Source organism: Myotis daubentonii, chromosome 9 (genome assembly GCF_963259705.1).
Source record: "Myotis daubentonii chromosome 9, mMyoDau2.1, whole genome shotgun sequence".
Taxonomy (NCBI): domain Eukaryota; kingdom Metazoa; phylum Chordata; class Mammalia; order Chiroptera; family Vespertilionidae; genus Myotis; species Myotis daubentonii.
In genome coordinates this window covers 83,099,972-83,118,203 of record NC_081848.1, presented here as the reverse complement: position 1 = coordinate 83,118,203, position 18,232 = coordinate 83,099,972, and the positions used below count along the sequence as shown (strand labels likewise).

At 52.8% G+C, this 18,232-nt stretch overlaps 2 protein-coding genes across 3 annotated transcripts in view; both read right to left on the bottom strand.

Annotated features, from left to right (window-relative positions):
• Positions 1–18,232, bottom strand: part of MTA2 (metastasis associated 1 family member 2) — a 109,709-nt gene that overhangs the window by 40,432 nt on the left and 51,045 nt on the right. The window lies entirely within an intron of this gene.
• The window catches only part of AHNAK (AHNAK nucleoprotein), a 29,186-nt gene continuing 11,842 nt past the window's right edge, over positions 889–18,232 (bottom strand). The window contains exons 5-6 of one of the 2 annotated variants that reach the window (XM_059710415.1): positions 17,181–17,597; positions 889–16,415 (exon numbers count right to left, since the gene is read on the bottom strand). In XM_059710415.1, the coding sequence (XP_059566398.1) occupies positions 1,710–16,415; positions 17,181–17,597 (15,123 nt within the window). In that variant the 3' untranslated portion in view covers positions 889–1,709. Of the gene's footprint in view, positions 17,598–18,232 lie in introns of both variants that reach the window. The other variant, XM_059710414.1, reaches the window with a different exon arrangement.

Here is an 18,232-nt window from a genome sequence, read left to right as displayed (position 1 = left end):
TCGAGTGTGTGTGGAGGGGCTCAGACTCCAGCCACACCTCGTGCTCTCCGCGATTAGCATGTGGCTGTGCCGTGGGCGCTGCACGTGTAGATGTGGTGCCCTCGCAGCGATAGACGCCCCAACACCCCAAGGGACTCCGGTCCTATGGATACTCTCCCGTTCCACGGACGAGGAACCTGAGGTTCGAGGAGGGTGACGTTGTCTTGCCCAATTCACAAAAGCAGCCGTGGGTTGGCCATCTGGTGAAGAGCAGCGGGAGGCTCAGACACCGCCCTTGTAACCCAGCTCTTTCCAAAACCGACAGCCACCCTGGAGCTCCACCCCCCGCCAGGGACAAGGGCCATGCTGGCTGAGGGGATGAATGGGCGGAGCCGGCAGACTCTGATCTGAAATCCAAGCAAGGGCAGGTGGGGTTCGCGCTGGGCAGGCCCCACGGCTGTGGGCAGGAACCCGGCAAGCCTTCCCGGAGGGCGGGGCGGGGTGGTGGCTGGGATCTGGCCTGAGGGTGACGGCGGAGGCTGCAGCTCCGGGGAAGGGGGTGGGGGGGCTTTGTCTACTGGCTTTGGGGTCAGAGGGCACTTCCCACTGCCCAGTCATGACCAACATGAGGGGCACTTCCTGCAAGGTGAGGAGTGGGTCCCGGCTGGGCTGCCAGCGAACCAAGCCTCCCCTGACTTCTCAGTGATGGTGCACCAGCCTGGCCAGGAGCATCAAGACCCAAGAGCTCCGCCCACCACCGTTACTGACCCAGCGATGCCGCCACCGGGCGGATCCAGACCCGGACCGGGACCCCGACCCGGACCCGGACCCGGACCCCGAGGGCACTGTCAGGGCTGGTGCGTAGCCTCCTGGGGCTTCCTCCCCCAACGCAACGCAAAGGCGCAGACATCAGGTTAATAAACAGCTTTATTTGCCTCTGACAGCATCAATTCTCTTACATTCTTAATTAAGTTGCCATTAAAGTGCGGGGGGGGGGGGGGGGGTCTTAATCACGGTAACATTTGTTAAAAGAAACCAGAACTAGTATCGGAAACAGGGTGGCCATGAAGAAAACGCTCCCCTCACCATGCGCAGAAGGGAAGCCCCGCGGGCGCCGAGGGCCAGCCCAACTGCACACAGATTCCAACTCCCTCTCACCCTGAGCACCAGGCAGGCGGGACACCCACGCGGGGGGGACAGCAATGCTCAGGGTTTCTCAAGAAACACCCCCAGGCCCCGCCCGCCCGCTCCTCTTGGCCATCGTGGGGGGCTTGCTGTTTGAGTGGACCCAATCTTAGGAGAAACGGGGGTCTGGTTCCCTTTACTGCCTTCTCCCCCACCCCACCCTCACTAACGAAAACCCGCAAAGTCATTGCAATGAGAAAAGTAAGTGGGTTTCCGGTGACCCCAACGCTACCCACGTTCAGTAACAATAAGGGTAATAAACACAAAAGCTTGCATAGTAAACAGGAGTTCTCCGCGTTCAATGCAAAAAAATAAAAATAAGAGAAATCTTAAGGCAAATACTGTTGACTCTGCACGCGGCTGGACAGACCTGGGACTCTGAGGCGTCGGGAGCTCCCAGGGCCCGGGCGGCGGGCCGGCCAGCACCTGCCCTGCGAGGCCAGCTCTCGGCGTTGCTGCTGAGCTGCGGGCGTGCTGCTCTCTGAGGTTATATACAAACACACCAAGGCTGTCGCGTTTTATACATGTATGTACACAGAGGCCGGCTACTCCTTCTTTGTGGACACGGCCAGCTCCACCTCGGGCAGGTGGATGCCGACCTTCGTCCCGCTGTCGTTGCTGGAGGAAGAGGACAGTCGGGACTTCTTAGAGGCCAAGGACACTCCGCTCCCCTGTAACTTGCCTGCCTCGTCATCACTTCCAGTCACCTCATAATGACCTTTGCTCTTTGACCCTAATCCACCAAAGGTACCAAATTTCAGCTTCCCGTGTTTCCCTTTGACCTTCCCGCCCTCCAGCGACACTTCGCCGCCTTCGAACTCCAGAGTCCCGGTGGGCGTGGTCGGCGCCGAGAACTCTCTTTCGTCGCTGAAGGAGTTGGAGCGGTGCGGCGGCTTCTTGCTTTTAAACAAGGAGAACTTGGCTTTGGGCGAAGATGCCTCGGCCTCCGCCTCTCCTTCCAGAGAGCCCAGGCTGGCCTTCGAGCTCTTCAGGTCCCCTTTGGACCCCGAGATGGAGGCCTCTGGCGAGCTGGTGACGCCGCCTTTCCCTTTCGGTTTGGAGAAGGTGAACTTGGGCATTTTGATTTTGGACTTCTTCAGTCTGGCGTCGGACTCTTCCCACTCGCCCTCTCCGGCACCAGCCTGGACGCTGGCCTCGCCTTTGGGGAAGTTGACATCCACCCCCACTTCTCTGCCCACCAGCTCGCGGCCGGAGAAGGTGAACTTGGGGATTTTCATCTTCGGGAATGTTACTTTTCCGGATCTGCTTTCCAAGTGGCCTTGCGGCCCGGACACGCTCAGCCCAGGACCGTGGAGTCCAATCTGGCCCCCTTTCCCGCCGCCTTCCACCTTTGGTCCTGAGAAATGAAGTCCACCGGCGAGGGTGGGCGCACCCAGGTTGAGAGCAGAGACCTGGGGGCCTTTCCACTCGACCCCGGAACCTTTGGCGCCCAGGTGCCCTTCACCCAGGCTGATGTCTGGGGCGCTGACACCCCCTGAAACATCCACACCTCCTTTGATTTTAGGGCCCTTCAAGCTGACACCAAGCTCGGACTCAGGAGACGCCATAGCAAACGAAGGTCCCTTCACGCTCATGTCGGGAGCGGCCCCGTGGACACCGATCCCTGAGCCTTTCAGGTCGCCTTTGATTTCAGGGCCAGAAACCTGCCCCGTGGGGAGTCTCACCTTCCCCCCCTGCAGCTCCAGACCGCACGCTGGGGCCTTGATGCCAGGCATGTGGAGGTTCCCCTCCAGGCCGTGAACACTCACGCCCGGGAGCCCTCCTCCGACGGAGGGCCCTTGCAGCTCCCCAGTGCCCCCGAGGCTCCCTCTCACTTTTGGTCCTTCCAAGTTCAAGTCCACGTCCGGTGCCGAGATTTGAGGCCCTTTCACGTTGAGGCCTCCGAGGCTCACATCCATGCCTGGCCCCTTCAGTTCTCCGGTCACCTGGGGCCCCTTGATGTTAACGTCCAAGTCAGACCCTGGAGTGGAGATGCCAAACTGGGGCAGCTTCATTTGGGGGAGTTTAAGGCCACCTTCAGGTGCCTCCCAGTTTAGATCCGGAGCACCTACTGATACTTTAGGGCACTTGATGTCACCAGAGACAGCCAGGTCTCCCTTCACACTTGGTCCTTTCAAGTTCAGGTCGAGGTCAGGTCCAGAGACTTTTGGCATAGAGAGGTTCACGGAGGGCAAGTCGACTCTTGACCCCTTCAGAGACACACCAGGCCCTTCCAGCTTAACCCCCGGTGCGCTCAAGCTTCCTTCAAGCGAGGGCAGCTGGACCTCCGCCCCCCCACCCTCCGTTTTCACGCCGGGGACGCCGATCTTGGGCATCGAAAACTTGGGGAACTTGATTTTCGTTTCTGGACCTTGCAGATCTATGTCTGGTCCTTCCAGGCCCACACTGGAGACATCACCCTTTATCTTTGGTCCTTTCAAGCTCACGTTCACATCGGGGACGGAGACTTGAGGGGCAGAAATGCCGAAGGACGGTGCCCTGACTTTAGCATCTGGGCCTTCAACGTGGATGTCAGGTGCGTCCACATTCATCCCTGGCGCGGAAATATCCAGGTCACAGGCCTGGATTTCGCCCTCCAGTCTGGGGCTAGGGAGGGAGGCCTCCGCTTTAAATTTAGATGATTTAATGTCAAATTCTACATCAGGGAAGTACATCTTTCCAAACATAGGTTTCTTGGTTTTAGGAGATTTCACATCGACTTTAAGTGTGGCATCCGGCCCGGCAACATTCACGTCTACATCAGGAGCCTTGAGACTGGCATCAATTTCGCCGCCAGGAACATTCAAATCAAATCCTTGTTTCTTGGTTTTAATTTTGGGACCACTCATGTGAATCTTAGGCATTTTAAACTTACTTTTCTTGCCTTTGCCACCGACACTAATTTCAGGAGTCTCGACGTCCAGCTCTGCCTCAGGAACCGTCACATCGACCGAGGGTGACTTGAAGTCAGCCTTGGGGCCTTTTGCCCCAAATCCAAACTTGGGTTTCTTAAGTTTGGGAATTTTAACATCTGGCCCCTCAAGGTTAACATCCGGGCTCTCCATGTGTACATCTAAGGTTGGAGCTTCTAAGTCAACTTTAGGCCCCTTAAGGTCCAGTTCACCGCCTTCTAATTTGGGCCCAGAAATTCCTATTTTGGGTGTCTTGAGATGCAAATCAACATCAGGAACAGTTACTTTAGGGGCAGATATATCCAGTGATGGCATCTTCAAATGTGGGCCACTGAGTTTGGCATCAGGGCCTTCAAAATCCAGACCTGGCCCTTTCAAGTCTACTTCTGGGCCTTTGAAAGTACCTTCAATCTTAGGGACAGACACATCAAAATCTCCTTTGACTTTGGGTCCCTTCAAATCTAGGTCAACATCAGGCATGGAGATCTTGGGAGCTTTGATGTTTATCTCAGGCATCTTGAACTTGGGGCCCTTCAGTTTCGCATCTGGGCCTTCGATATTCACATCTGGACCTTCAATGTCCATCTTAGGTGCTGAGACATCAAAGTCAGCTTTGGGCAGGTTCACATCCACATCTGGGCCCTCTCCTTTGAAGCCAGGCATGCTGAACTTGGGCATCTTCACCTTGGGCATCTTCAGGTGCCAGTCGGGACCATGCATGTCCACGTCAGGGACATCGATGTCCACTTTGGGGCCTTTGATGTCAATTCCAGGGCCCTTGAGGTCACCTTCCACCATAGGCAAAGAAACATCCACATCGCCCTTCATTTTGGGGCCCTTCAGGTTCAGATCAAGATCTGGCATGGAGATCTTCGGAGCTTTGATGTTCATCTCAGGCATCTTGAACTTGGGGCCCTTCAGTTTCGCATCTGGGCCTTCGATATTCACATCTGGACCTTCAATGTCCACCTTGGGTCCTGAGACACTGATGTCAGCTTTGGGCAGGTTCACATCCACTTCCGGGCCCTCTCCTTTGAAGCCCGGCATGCTGAACTTGGGCATCTTCACCTTGGGCATCTTCAGGTGCCAGTCGGGACCGTGCATGTCCACGTCAGGGACATCGACGTCCACTTTGGGGCCTTTGATGTCAAGTTCAGGGCCCCTGAGGTCACCTTCCACTTTGGGCAGAGAAACGTCCACATCGCCCTTCACTTTAGGACCCTTCAGGTTCAGGTCGACTTCAGGCATGGAGATCTTGGGCGCTCTGAGATGCAGGTCAGGCATTTTGAACTTGGGGCCCTTGAGTTTCCCTTCTGGGCCATGAATGTCAATGTCAGGAGTGTCTATGTCCAGCTTAGGGCCTTTAATATCCACTTTGGGGCCTTTCAGGTCTCCTTCCAGTTTAGGAACGGAAAGGTCCAAATCTCCTTTTACTTTAGGTCCTTTCAAGTTCAAATCAATGTCACTCATGGAGATTTGTGGGGTTTTGAAATGCACATCAGGCATCTTAAACTTGGGGCCTTTGAGTTTCCCTTCAGGACCTTCAATGTCCACCTCTGGCCCTTTCAGATCACCTTCCACCTTAGGCAGTGAAAGGTCCACATCGCCCTTCACCTTTGGCCCTTTCAGGCTTAAGTCAAAGTCAGGCACGGAGATCTTGGGAGCTTTGATGTTCATCTCTGGCATCTTGAACTTGGGGCCCTTCAGTTTCGCATCTGGGCCTTCGAGACTCACATCTGGACCTTCAAAGTCGGCTTTGGGCAGGTTCACATCCACATCTGGGCCCTCTCCTTTGAAGCCCGGCATGCTGAACTTGGGCATCTTCACCTTGGGCATCTTCAGGTGCCAGTCGGGACCGTGGACGTCCACATCTGGGACATCGACGTCCACTTTAGGGCCTTTGATGTCAATTCCAGGGCCCTTGAGGTCACCTTCCACCTTAGGCAGGGAAACATCCACATCGCCCTTTACTTTGGGACCTTTCAGGTTCAAGTCAAGGTCAGGCATGGAGATCTTGGGAGCTTTGATGTTCATCTCAGGCATCTTGAACTTGGGGCCCCTCAGTTTCGCATCTGGGCCTTCGAGACTCACATCTGGACCTTCAAAGTCGGCCTTGGGCAGGTTCACATCCACATCTGGGCCCTCTCCTTTGAAGCCCGGCATGCTGAACTTGGGCATCTTCACCTTGGGCATCTTCAGGTGCCAGTCGGGACCGTGCATGTCCACGTCAGGGACATCGACGTCCACTTTGGGGCCTTTGATGTCAAGTTCAGGGCCCCTGAGGTCACCTTCCACTTTGGGCAGAGAAACGTCCACATCGCCCTTCACTTTAGGACCCTTCAGGTTCAGGTCGACTTCAGGCATGGAGATCTTGGGTGCTCTGAGATGCAGGTCAGGCATTTTGAACTTGGGGCCCTTGAGTTTCCCTTCTGGGCCATGAATGTCAATGTCAGGAGTGTCTATGTCCACCTTGGGTCCTGAGACATCAAGGTCAGCCTTGGGCAGGGTCACATCCACTTCCGGGCCCTCGCCTTTGAAGCCTGGCATGCTGAACTTGGGCATCTTCACCTTGGGCATCTTCAGGTGCCAGTCTGGGCCTTGAACGTCCACATCTGGGACATCGATGTCCACTTTGGGGCCCTTGATGTCAACGTCAGGGGCCTTTAAGTCACCTTCCACCTTAGGCAGAGAAACATCCACATCACCTTTCACCTTAGGACCTTTCAGATGCAAATCAAAGTCAGGCATGGAGATCTTGGGGGCTTTGATGTTCATCTCTGGCATCTTGAACTTGGGGCCCTTCAGTTTTGCATCTGGACCTTCGATATTGACATCTGGCATTTCAACATCTACTTTGGGTCCTGAGACATCAAGGTCAGCCTTGGGGAGGTTCACATCCACATCTGGGCCCTCTGCTTTGAAGCCTGGCATGCTGAACTTGGGCATTTTCATCTTGGGCATCTTCAGGTGCCAGTCTGGGCCATGAACATCCACATCTGGTGCATTAATGTCCACTTTGGGGCCCTTGATGTCAACTTCGGGGCCTTTCAGATCACCTTCCACCTTAGGCAGGGAAACATCCACATCTCCTTTGACCTTCGGACCTTTCAGATGCAAATCGAAGTCAGGCATGGAGATCTTGGGGGCCTTGATGTTCATCTCCGGCATTTTGAACTTAGGACCTTTCAGCTTTCCCTCAGGTCCCTCAATATTCATGTCAGGGCCTTCCAGGTCCACCTTGGGTCCTGAGACATCGATGTCAGCTTTGGGCAGGTTCACATCCACTTCTGGGCCCTCTCCTTTGAAGCCCGGCATGCTGAACTTGGGCATCTTCACCTTGGGCATCTTTAGGTGCCAGTCTGGGCCATGGACGTCCACATCAGGGGCATTCATGTCCACTTTTGGACCTTTGATGTCAATCTCAGGGCCTTTCAGATCCGCTTCCATCTTGGGAAGAGAAACGTCCACATCACCCTTCACCTTGGGGCCTTTCAGGTTTAAGTCAATGTCAGGCATGGAGAGCTTGGGAGCCTTTAGGTGCATCTCTGGCATCTTGAATTTAGGCCCCTTCAATTTCCCCTCTGGGCCTTCAATGTTAATGTCAGGAGTGTCAATGTCCACTCTGGGGCCCTTGATGTCCACCTCAGGGCCCTTTAGGTCACCTTCCACTTTTGGCAAAGACACGTCCACATCGCCCTTCATTTTTGGGCCCTTCAGCTTCAGATCAAGGTCAGGCATGGAGATTTGGGGGGCTTTGATGTTCATCTCAGGCATCTTGAATTTGGGGCCCTTCAGTTTCGCATCTGGGCCTTCGAGACTCACATCAGGAACATCAATGTCGGCCTTGGGAAGGTTTACGTCCACATCTGGGCCCTCTGCTTTGAAGCCCGGCATGCTGAACTTGGGCATCTTCACCTTGGGCATCTTCAGGTGCCAGTCTGGGCCATGAACGTCTACATCAGGGGCATCGATGTCCACTTTGGGCCCTTTGATGTCAATCCCTGGACCTTTCAGCTCTCCTTCCACTTTGGGAAGAGAAACATCCACATCACCTTTTACCTTGGGACCCTTCAGATTTAAATCAATGTCAGGCATGGAGATCTTGGGAGCTTTAATATTCATGTCAGGCATCTTGAGTCTGGGACCTTTTAAGCCTCCTTCTAGACCTTCCACATTGATTTCTGGGCCCTCAATGTCCATTTTGGGAGCCTCTATGTTGATATCTCCTTTCGGCAGATCCACAGACATATCTGGCCCTTCTGCTTTGAAGCCAGGCACGCCAAACTTGGGCATTTTCATCTTGGGCATTTTCAAATTCCAGTCTGGACCGTGCACATCCACATCAGGTGCATCAAGATGGACTTCTGGTGCCTTAATATCCACTTGGGGTCCTTTAAAGTCACCTTCTACATCAGGGCCTGCCACATTCAGGTCTCCTTTAACTTTAGGACTTTTCAGGTTTAACTCTACATCAGGCATAGAAACTTTAGGGGATGAAATACTCAGGAAAGGCATTTTGAACTTGGAGCCTTTTACTTTTCCTTGGACTTCGACATCAGGAGCGTGGATGTCAACTTTCGGGCCTGTTACATCAATATCTGGCTTTTTAACTTTGACATCCACCTCAGGTGTCTGGACTTTGGAGCCCGAAAAATTAAATTTGGGAAGCTTAAAACGAGATTTCTTTGACTTGCCTTCAATATTGAGCTTAGGACCAGAAATGTCCACTTCTGGGCCCTTTACATCCAACTTGGGAGCTTTAATGTCACCTTCTAATTTGGGCCCAGAAACATCAACCTCTCCCTTAAGCTTTGAACCTTTCAAATTCAGGTCAATTTCTGGCATGGAGATCTTGGGCATGTTTACATGCATGTCAGGCATCTTCACTTTGGGGCCTTTTAGTTTGCCTTCTGGACCATGAATGTCAACAGCCGGAGCGTCTAGATCTACCTTCGGGCCCTTGATATCAAGAGTAGGCCCTTTCAAATCACCTTCTACATTTGGAAGTGAAACATCCACCTCTCCTTTCATTTTAGGGCCTTTAAGATTAAGGTCCAAATCTGGCATGGAGATCTTCGGAGCTTTGATGTTCATCTCAGGCATCTTGAACTTGGGGCCCTTCAGTTTCGCATCTGGGCCTTCGATATTCACATCTGGACCTTCAATGTCCACCTTGGGTCCTGAGACATCAAGGTCAGCTTTGGGCAGGTTCACATCCACTTCTGGGCCCTCTCCTTTGAAGCCCGGCATGCTGAACTTGGGCATTTTCACCTTGGGCATCTTCAGATGCCAGTCTGGGCCATGAACATCCACATCTGGGGCATCAATGTCCACTTTAGGGCCTTTAATATCCACTTCAGGAACTTTAATCTCACCTTCCACTTTTGGTAAAGACACGTCCACATCACCTTTCACTTTGGGGCCTTTCAGATTCAGATCAATGTCAGGCATGGAGATCTTCGGAGCTTTGATGTTCATCTCAGGCATCTTGAACTTGGGGCCCTTCAGTTTCGCATCTGGGCCTTCGATATTCACGTCAGGACCTTCGATGTCCACCTTGGGTCCTGAGACACTGATGTCAGCCTTGGGCAGGTTCACATCCACTTCCGGGCCCTCTCCTTTGAAGCCTGGCATGCTGAACTTGGGCATTTTCACCTTGGGCATCTTCAGGTGCCAGTCTGGGCCGTGAACATCCACGTCTGGGACATCGATGTCCACTTTGGGGCCCTTGATGTCAACTTCAGGGCCTTCAACTTTAGGCAGAGAAACGTCAACATCACCCTTTACTTTGGGACCTTTCAGATGCATGTCAAAGTCAGGCATGGAGATCTTGGGGGCCTTGATGTTCATCTCAGGCATCTTGAACTTAGGACCTTTCAACTTTCCTTCTGGCCCTTCAATGTTAACATCAGGGCCCTCAATGTCCACCTTGGGTCCAGTTACATCAATGTCAGCCTTGGGGAGGTTCACATCCACTTCTGGGCCTTCTGCTTTGAAGCCTGGCATGCTGAACTTGGGCATTTTCATCTTGGGCATCTTCAGGTGCCAGTCTGGGCCGTGAACATCCACATCTGGGGCATCAATGTCCACTTTGGGGCCTTTGAGGTCAACTTCAGGACCTTTCAGATCTCCCTCGATCTTGGGACCTGTGACATCCATATCGCCTTTTATTTTGGGTCCTGTTAGGTTAAGATCAATATCTGGCATGGAGATCTTTGGTGTCTTAAAATGCATATCAGGCATCTTAAATTTTGGACTTTTCCACTTTCCTTCAGGCCCTTCAATATTCACATCAGGACATTCAAGGTCCACTTTGGGTGCTGAGACATCGATATCAGCTTTGGGCAGGGTCACATCCACTTCAGGGCCCTCTCCCTTGAAGCCTGGCATGCTGAACTTGGGCATTTTCACTTTGGGCATCTTCAGGTGCCAGTCTGGCCCTTGCACATCCACATCTGGTGCAGCAATGTCCACTTTGGGGCCCTTGATGTCAACTTCAGGGCCTTCCACTTTAGGCAGAGAAACGTCCATATCACCCTTGACTTTGGGACCTTTCAGATGCAAATCAGGCATGGAGATCTTGGGGGCATGGAAGTGCATGTCAGGCATCTTGAACTTAGGGCCCTTCAGTTTTCCTTCTGGGCCCTCAATGTTCACGTCTGGGGCTTCGATGTCAACCTTGGGTCCGGAGATGTCAATATCAGCCTTGGGCAGGTTCACGTCCACTTCTGGGCCCTCTCCTTTGAAGCCTGGCATGCTGAACTTGGGCATTTTCATCTTGGGCATCTTCAGGTGCCAGTCTGGGCCTTGAACATCCACATCTGGGGCATCAATGTCCACTTTGGGGCCCTTGAGGTCACCTTCCACCTTCGGCAGGGAAAGGTCTATGTCTCCTTTGACCTTAGGACCTTTCAAATGTAAATCTACATCAGGCATGGAGATCTTTGGGGCTTTGATGTTCATCTCTGGCATCTTAAATTTAGGCCCCTTGATTTTTCCCTCTGGACCCTCAATGCTCACATCTGGGGCTTCAATGTCAACTTTGGGTCCTGAGACATCAATGCCAGCCTTGGGAAGATTCAGGTCCACTTCTGGGCCCTCTGCTTTGAAGCCTGGCATGCTGAACTTGGGCATTTTCATCTTGGGCATCTTCAGGTGCCAGTCTGGGCCATGAACTTCAGGAGCACTTATGTCTACTTTGGGGCCCTTGACATTCACATCTGGTACTTTAATTTTACCTTCTACTTCAGGCACAGACACATCGACATCCCCCTTGATTTTCGGTCCTTTCAGATTTAGGTCCACATCAGGCATAGATATATTTGGGGCTTTGAAATGCATGTCAGGCATCTTGAACTTGGGGCCTTTCAATTTGCCCTCAGGTCCTTCAATGTCGATATCTGGCCCACTGATGTCACCTTCCAATTTGGGAACATCGACATCCACCTCTCCCTTGACCTTGGGGCTTTTTAAGTGTAGATTAACGTCTGGCATGGAGATTTTAGGAGCTTTAAAATGCATGTCTGGCATCTTGAATTTAGGACTTTTCCATTTGCCATCTGGGCCTTCCACAGCTACATCTGGCATGTCAACATCCAATTTGGGGCCCTTAACATCCAATTCTGGACCCTTTAGCTCTCCTTCCATCTTTGGGGCTGAAACATCAAAGTCTCCTTTAATTTTAGGCCCCTTTAAGTTGAAGTCCACATCAGGCATGGAGATCTTGGGGGCATGGAAGTGCATGTCAGGCATCTTGAACTTGTGCCCTTTCAACTTTGCATCAGGACATTCGAGATCAACGTCAGGCACCTTCACATCCACGCTGGGGCCCTTCAAATCTCCCTCCAGTTTCGGCACAGACACATCGACATCGCCTTTGACTTTGGGGCCTTTCAAGTGTAAGTCCACATCAGGCATGGAGATCTTGGGGGCATGGAAATGCATGTCAGGCATCTTGAACTTGGGACCCTTCAGCTTTCCTTCTGGTACCTCAAGGCTCACGTCTGGGGCTTCAATGTCAACCTTGGGTCCGGAGATGTCAATGCCAGCCTTGGGAAGATTCACGTCCACTTCTGGGCCCTCTGCTTTGAAGCCTGGCATGCCGAACTTGGGCATTTTCATCTTGGGCATCTTCAGGTGCCAGTCTGGTCCATGCACATCCACATCTGGGACATCAACGTCCACTTTGGGCCCTTTTATGTCCACATCTGGCACTTTCATTTCACCTTCTATCTTGGGCACTGACACATCCACATCCCCTTTGACTTTGGGGCCTTTCAAGTGGAAGTCCACATCAGGCATGGAGATCTTGGGGGCCTTGAAGTGCATGTCTGGCATCTTAAACTTGTGCCCTTTCAACTTTGCATCAGGACATTCGAGATCAACGTCAGGCACCTCCACATCCACCCTGGGGCCCTTCAAATCTCCCTCCAGTTTCGGCACAGACACATCGACATCGCCTTTGACTTTGGGGCCTTTCAAGTGTAAGTCCACATCAGGCATGGAGATCTTGGGGGCATGGAAATGCATGTCAGGCATCTTGAACTTGGGGCCCTTCAGCTTCCCTTCTGGTACCTCAAGGCTCACGTCTGGGGCTTCAATGTCAACCTTGGGTCCGGAGACATCGATGTCAGCCTTGGGCAGGTGCACATCCACTTCTGGGCCCTCTGCTTTGAAGCCTGGCATGCTGAACTTGGGCATCTTCACTTTGGGCATCTTCAGGTGCCAGTCTGGTCCATGCACATCCACATCTGGGACATCGACGTCCACTTTGGGCCCTTTGAGGTCCACATCTGGCACTTTCATTTCACCTTCTATCTTGGGCACAGAGACATCCACATCCCCTTTGACCTTGGGGCCTTTCAAGTGTAAGTCCACATCAGGCATGGAGATCTTGGGGGCCTTGAAGTGCATGTCTGGCATCTTAAACTTAGGGCCTTTTATCTTTCCTTCAGGACATTCAATATCAATATCTCCAACATCCACATCCACCTTAGGGGCTTTCACATCTATTTCAGGAACTTTCAAGTCTCCTTCCACTTTAGGAAGGGAAACATCGACATCGGTTTTCAGTTTAGGAGCTTTCAGGTTAAGTCCAACATCAGGCATAGAAATTTTGTGTGTCTGTATATTCATGCTTGGCATCTTGAACTTGGGGCCCTTCAGTTTCCCCTCCGGACCTTCAAGAGTCACATCTGGAGCATTAATGTCCATCTTGGGTCCAGAGACATTAATGTCGGCTTTGGGCAGGTTCACATCCACATCTGGGCCCTCTCCTTTGAAGCCCGGCATGCTGAACTTGGGCATTTTCACCTTGGGCATCTTCAGGTGCCAGTCTGGGCCATGAACTCCCATGTCTGGTGCATTAATGTCTACTTTGGGTCCTTTAATGTTGACATCAGGAGTCTGTATCTCTCCTTCTACTTTTGGGGCAGTCACGTCATAATCTACTTTCATTTTAGGACCTTTCAAATGCAAACCAACATCTGGTATTGGTATCTTCTGAGGCTTTATGTTCATCTCTGGCATCTTAAATTTAGGACCTTTTAGTTTCGCATCTGGGCCTTCGATGTTCACATCTGGACCTTCAACGTCCACCTTGGGTCCTGAGACATCAAGGTCAGCCTTGGGCAGGGTCACATCCACTTCTGGGCCCTCGCCTTTGAAGCCCGGCATGCTGAACTTGGGCATCTTCACCTTGGGCATCTTCAGGTGCCAGTCTGGGCCGTGAATATCCACATCTGGAGCACTGATGTCAGCTTTGGGCCCTTTAAGGTTGACATCTGGCACTTTTATTTCACCTTCTACATCAGGCAAAGACACATCCGCATCTCCTTTTAGTTTTGGTCCCTTAAGATTCAAATTCACATCAGGCATGGAGATCTTGGGAGCCTTGAAGTGCATGTCAGGCATCTTGAACTTGGGGCCCTTCAGCTTCCCTTCTGGTCCCTCAAGGCTCACGTCTGGAGCTTCAATGTCCACCTTGGGTCCGGAGATGTCAATGTCAGCTTTGGGCAGGTTCACGTCCACTTCTGGGCCCTCTCCTTTGAAGCCTGGCATGCCGAACTTGGGCATTTTCATCTTGGGCATCTTCAGGTGCCAGTCTGGTCCATGCACATCCACATCTGGGACATCAACGTCCACTTTGGGTCCTTTGATGTCCACATCTGGCACTTTCATTTCACCTTCTATCTTGGGCACTGACACATCCACATCCCCTTTGACTTTGGGGCCTTTCAAGTTGAAGTCCACATCAGGCATGGAGATCTTGGGGGCCTTGAAGTGCATGTCAGGCATCTTGAACTTGGGGCCCTTCAGCTTCCCTTCTGGTCCCTCAAGGCTCACGTCTGGAGCTTCAATGTCCACCTTGGGTCCAGAGATGTCGATGTCAGCCTTGGGCAGGGTCACATCCACTTCTGGGCCCTCTGCTTTGAAGCCAGGCACGCTGAACTTGGGCATTTTCATCTTGGGCATCTTCAGGCTCCAGTCTCCACCTTGTCCTTCCACATCTGGTGCTTTAATGTCTACACTGGGCCCTTTGAGGTCCACATCTGGAACTGTCATCTCACCTTCTAGTTTTGGTGCAGACATCTCTAGGTTTCCTTTCATTTTGGGTCCTTTAAGATTGAGGTCAACATCTGGCAGAGTCATCTTAGGAGCTTTGAAGTGCATCTCAGGCATCTTAAACTTGGGGCCTTTCAACTTCCCTTCAGGTCCCTCAAGGCTCAGATCTGGAGCACTAACATCGATCTTGGGTGCAGAAAGGTCTACATCAGCCTTGGGCAGGTTCACATCCAATTCTGGACCCTCTCCTTTGAGGCTGGGCATGGTAAATTTGGGCATTTTCATCTTTGGCATCTTGAGGTTCCAATCAGGACCATGAAGTTCAACATCTGGGGCACTGACATCTACTTTTGGCCCTTTCAGGTCACCTTCCAGCTTTGGCACTGTAACGTCATATTCTCCCTTTACCTTCGGACCTTTCATGTGCAAGTCCACCTCAGGCATGGAGATCTTGGGGGCCTTGATGTTCATCTCAGGCACCTTAAACTTGGGACCCGTCAGCTTCCCTTCAGGTCCTTCAATATTCACATCTGGAACGTCAACATCCACCTTGGGTCCTGAGATGCCAATGTCCGCTTTAGGCAGGGTCACATCCACATCTGGGCCCTCTGCTTTGAAGCCCGGCACGCTGAACTTGGGCATCTTCATTTTGGGCATCTTCAGGTTCCAGTCTGGGCCTTGAACGTCCACATCCGGAACATCAATGTCCAACTTGGCACTTTTAAGTTCAACATCAGGAACTTTAATCTCACCTTCAGCCTTTGGCGCCGTAACATCGTATTCTCCTTTTACACTAGGGCCTTTCAAATGTAAGTCCACATCTGGCATGGAGATCTTCGGGGCCTTGATATTCATCTCGGGCATCTTAAATTTGGGTCCTTTCAATTTTCCTTCTGGTCCCTCAATTCTCACATCTGGAGCCGTCACATCTACCTTGGGCCCGGAAATGTCCACATCAGGCTTGGGGAGGTTCACATCCACATCTGGGCCCTCTGCTTTGAGCCCTGGCACACTGAACTTGGGCATTTTCATCTTGGGCATCTTCAGATGCCATTCTGGGCCGTGAACATCCACATCTGGGGCATTAACGTCCATCTGGGGGCCTTTCAGTTCCCCTTCAAGTTTTGGTACCGTCACATCGTACTCTCCTTTCACCTTGGGGCCTTTAACATGCAGATCTACGTCAGGCATGGAGATCTTTGGTGTCTTGACACTCACTTCAGGCAACTTCATATCAGGACCTTTAAGTTTGCCCCCCAGGCCTCCTATGTTGACATCTGGAGCTTCCATGTTGACGTTGGGCCCCGTAATCCGGACATCTCCTTTGGGTAGATTTACATCTATGTCTGAGCCTTCTCCTTTGACTCCTGAAGTGCTGAACTTGGGCATTTTCATCTTGGGCATTTTCAGGTTCCATTCCGGGCCATGAAGTTCCACATCTGGGGCGCTGACATCCACTTTGGGGCCTTTGACATCCATCTCGGGGACTTTGACTTTCCCTTCTACTTTGGGGAGGGTGACATCTACACCCCCTTTCACTTTAGGTGCAGCCACATTTAAGTCTACGTCTGCCATGGAGATACTGCAGGTTCCCATTTTTCCAGAAGGACCACTCAGCTTCGGTCCTACCAGAGTCCCCTCTAGGCTGGGTGTCTCTATGTCCACTCTGGAGCCTTTAACTGCCACTTGAGGGCCTTTGACATCACCTTGCATTCCCGGAGCGGAAACCTTAATATCTCCTCTCAGCTTGGAGGACCCAAGGCTCAGATCCACATCCTGCATGGAGATTTTAGGTTTCTGAATAATCATTTCAGGAGTCTTGACTTTAGTACCCTTCAGCTTCCCTTCCAGCCCCCCGGTAGCAACCTCGGGCAGGCTGACGCCCCCAGAGACCCCAGGAAGAGTCATGTCACCTGTGGGTAGTGTCACGTCAATTCCAGTTCCCTCTCCCTTAGATCCTGACACAGAGAATTTGGGAGCTTTCATCTTGGGCATATTTAGTTTGCCTCCAGGCCCATGAATATCAACATCAGGGCCTTGACCTTCCACATGGGGGCCGGTGATGGTGCCCTTGATTTGGGGAGCAGAGATGTCCACCCCTATGCTCCCCTGTGGCTTGGCACCTTTCAGGCCTAGGTCTCCCTCAAATGATGGCCCGGTAACTTGGGGGCCCTTCAGTTTCCCCTTAAGCCCCTGAACCGTGGCACAGGGAGCACTGACTTCCACCTGAGGGGCCTGGATGTTCCCACCGATGGTCATGCCTGGCTGGCCTCCCTTGTGCCCCACAGAGAATTCAGGTGCAGAAACACTCAACCCTGCCTCTGGGGCCTGGTGCTGGGGCCCTGTTGAGACACCAAATTTTGGCATCTTCATGGTGGGAATTTTAATTTTCCCATTATTGTCACTCTCAAGAGATGGGCCCTGAACCTCTATTGCCCCACCGCCAAGAGAAGACGAAATGCCCACTCCTGGAGCGTGGATCCCCCCTTTGCCGCCCAAGTCCAAGCCCTTTGCACCGACACTGATGTCTGGGCTTCCCACCTTGATCCCAGGCACGGTGACCTGCAGCTTCGAGTGGCCAGCACCGTGGAGCTCTGGTCCCGAGGTGGCAATGGAGCCTGCTCGAATGTCCACGGCAGAGCCTGTGGCCGGAGACGCCGCCCCCGAGCCCGAGGGCAGCCTGATCACGGTCTTCCCAGACTGGGTCTCCACATCCACAGTGGAGATTTCGGTCAGCTCGTGCCGTGGAATCTTGATCTTGAACTCAGGGCTGCTGATGTCGATGTCCTTGGCTCCTTCCCGGCCCGTCACGTCCACAGTGTAGGCCGTGACCCTTCTGGTCACCGTGATGGTGCGGCTCTGGGTCTCCCCAGGCTCCCCTTCCACTCCGTCCTCCGACTTCAGCCGGGGCTTGATCTTCGTGGCATAGATGCGCTGGTACTCCTCGTCATCCCCGCTCTGCAGAGAGACAGCCCGGCAGAGGTTGCAACAGAGTCTGCCTGAGTTAGCAACGCCCGGCCGCAGCCCAGCCTTTTCCCAAAGAAGCCGGGACCAAAACAGGGGTCCACGGAGCCTCCTGGGGCAGAGCACAGAGGGCTGACGAAAGGGGCTGACCACCACATCACAGGAGGAACGCAAATTACGTGGGGCAACTCCGGAAAGCAAAAGCCATGGGGCGACGAGGGTGTAGACAGCTGGACTGCACGGTCTGGGAGAAGGATTTGCAATCAATTCTAGACTCAAGTCGGCCAGTCAAGTACCCAGGGCGCCTCTGGGTGACCAGCTCTGCACTGACTTGACCCTAAGGCTCTCAACTCTCAACTCCCTGGTGTGTTTGTTTAAGCAGGAGGGGGACCCTCCCAAGGATCCCCGAAAGCTGGGTGGAGAGTGGCTGTGCTTGGGCGAAGTCCCCCTGTGAGCACCCATTCTTTGTTGCATAAACAAGTCGTCAGAAGGAGCAGGGAATCGTCCCACAGGCGCTTTGCAGCCCAGCTTCCGACTCACAGGTGAGTCCAGGCGGCTGGAAGTAGGAAATGCTCTGTGAGCGCTGGCCAGTGCGGCTCGGAGCATCATCCCGTGCACCGAGAGGTCGC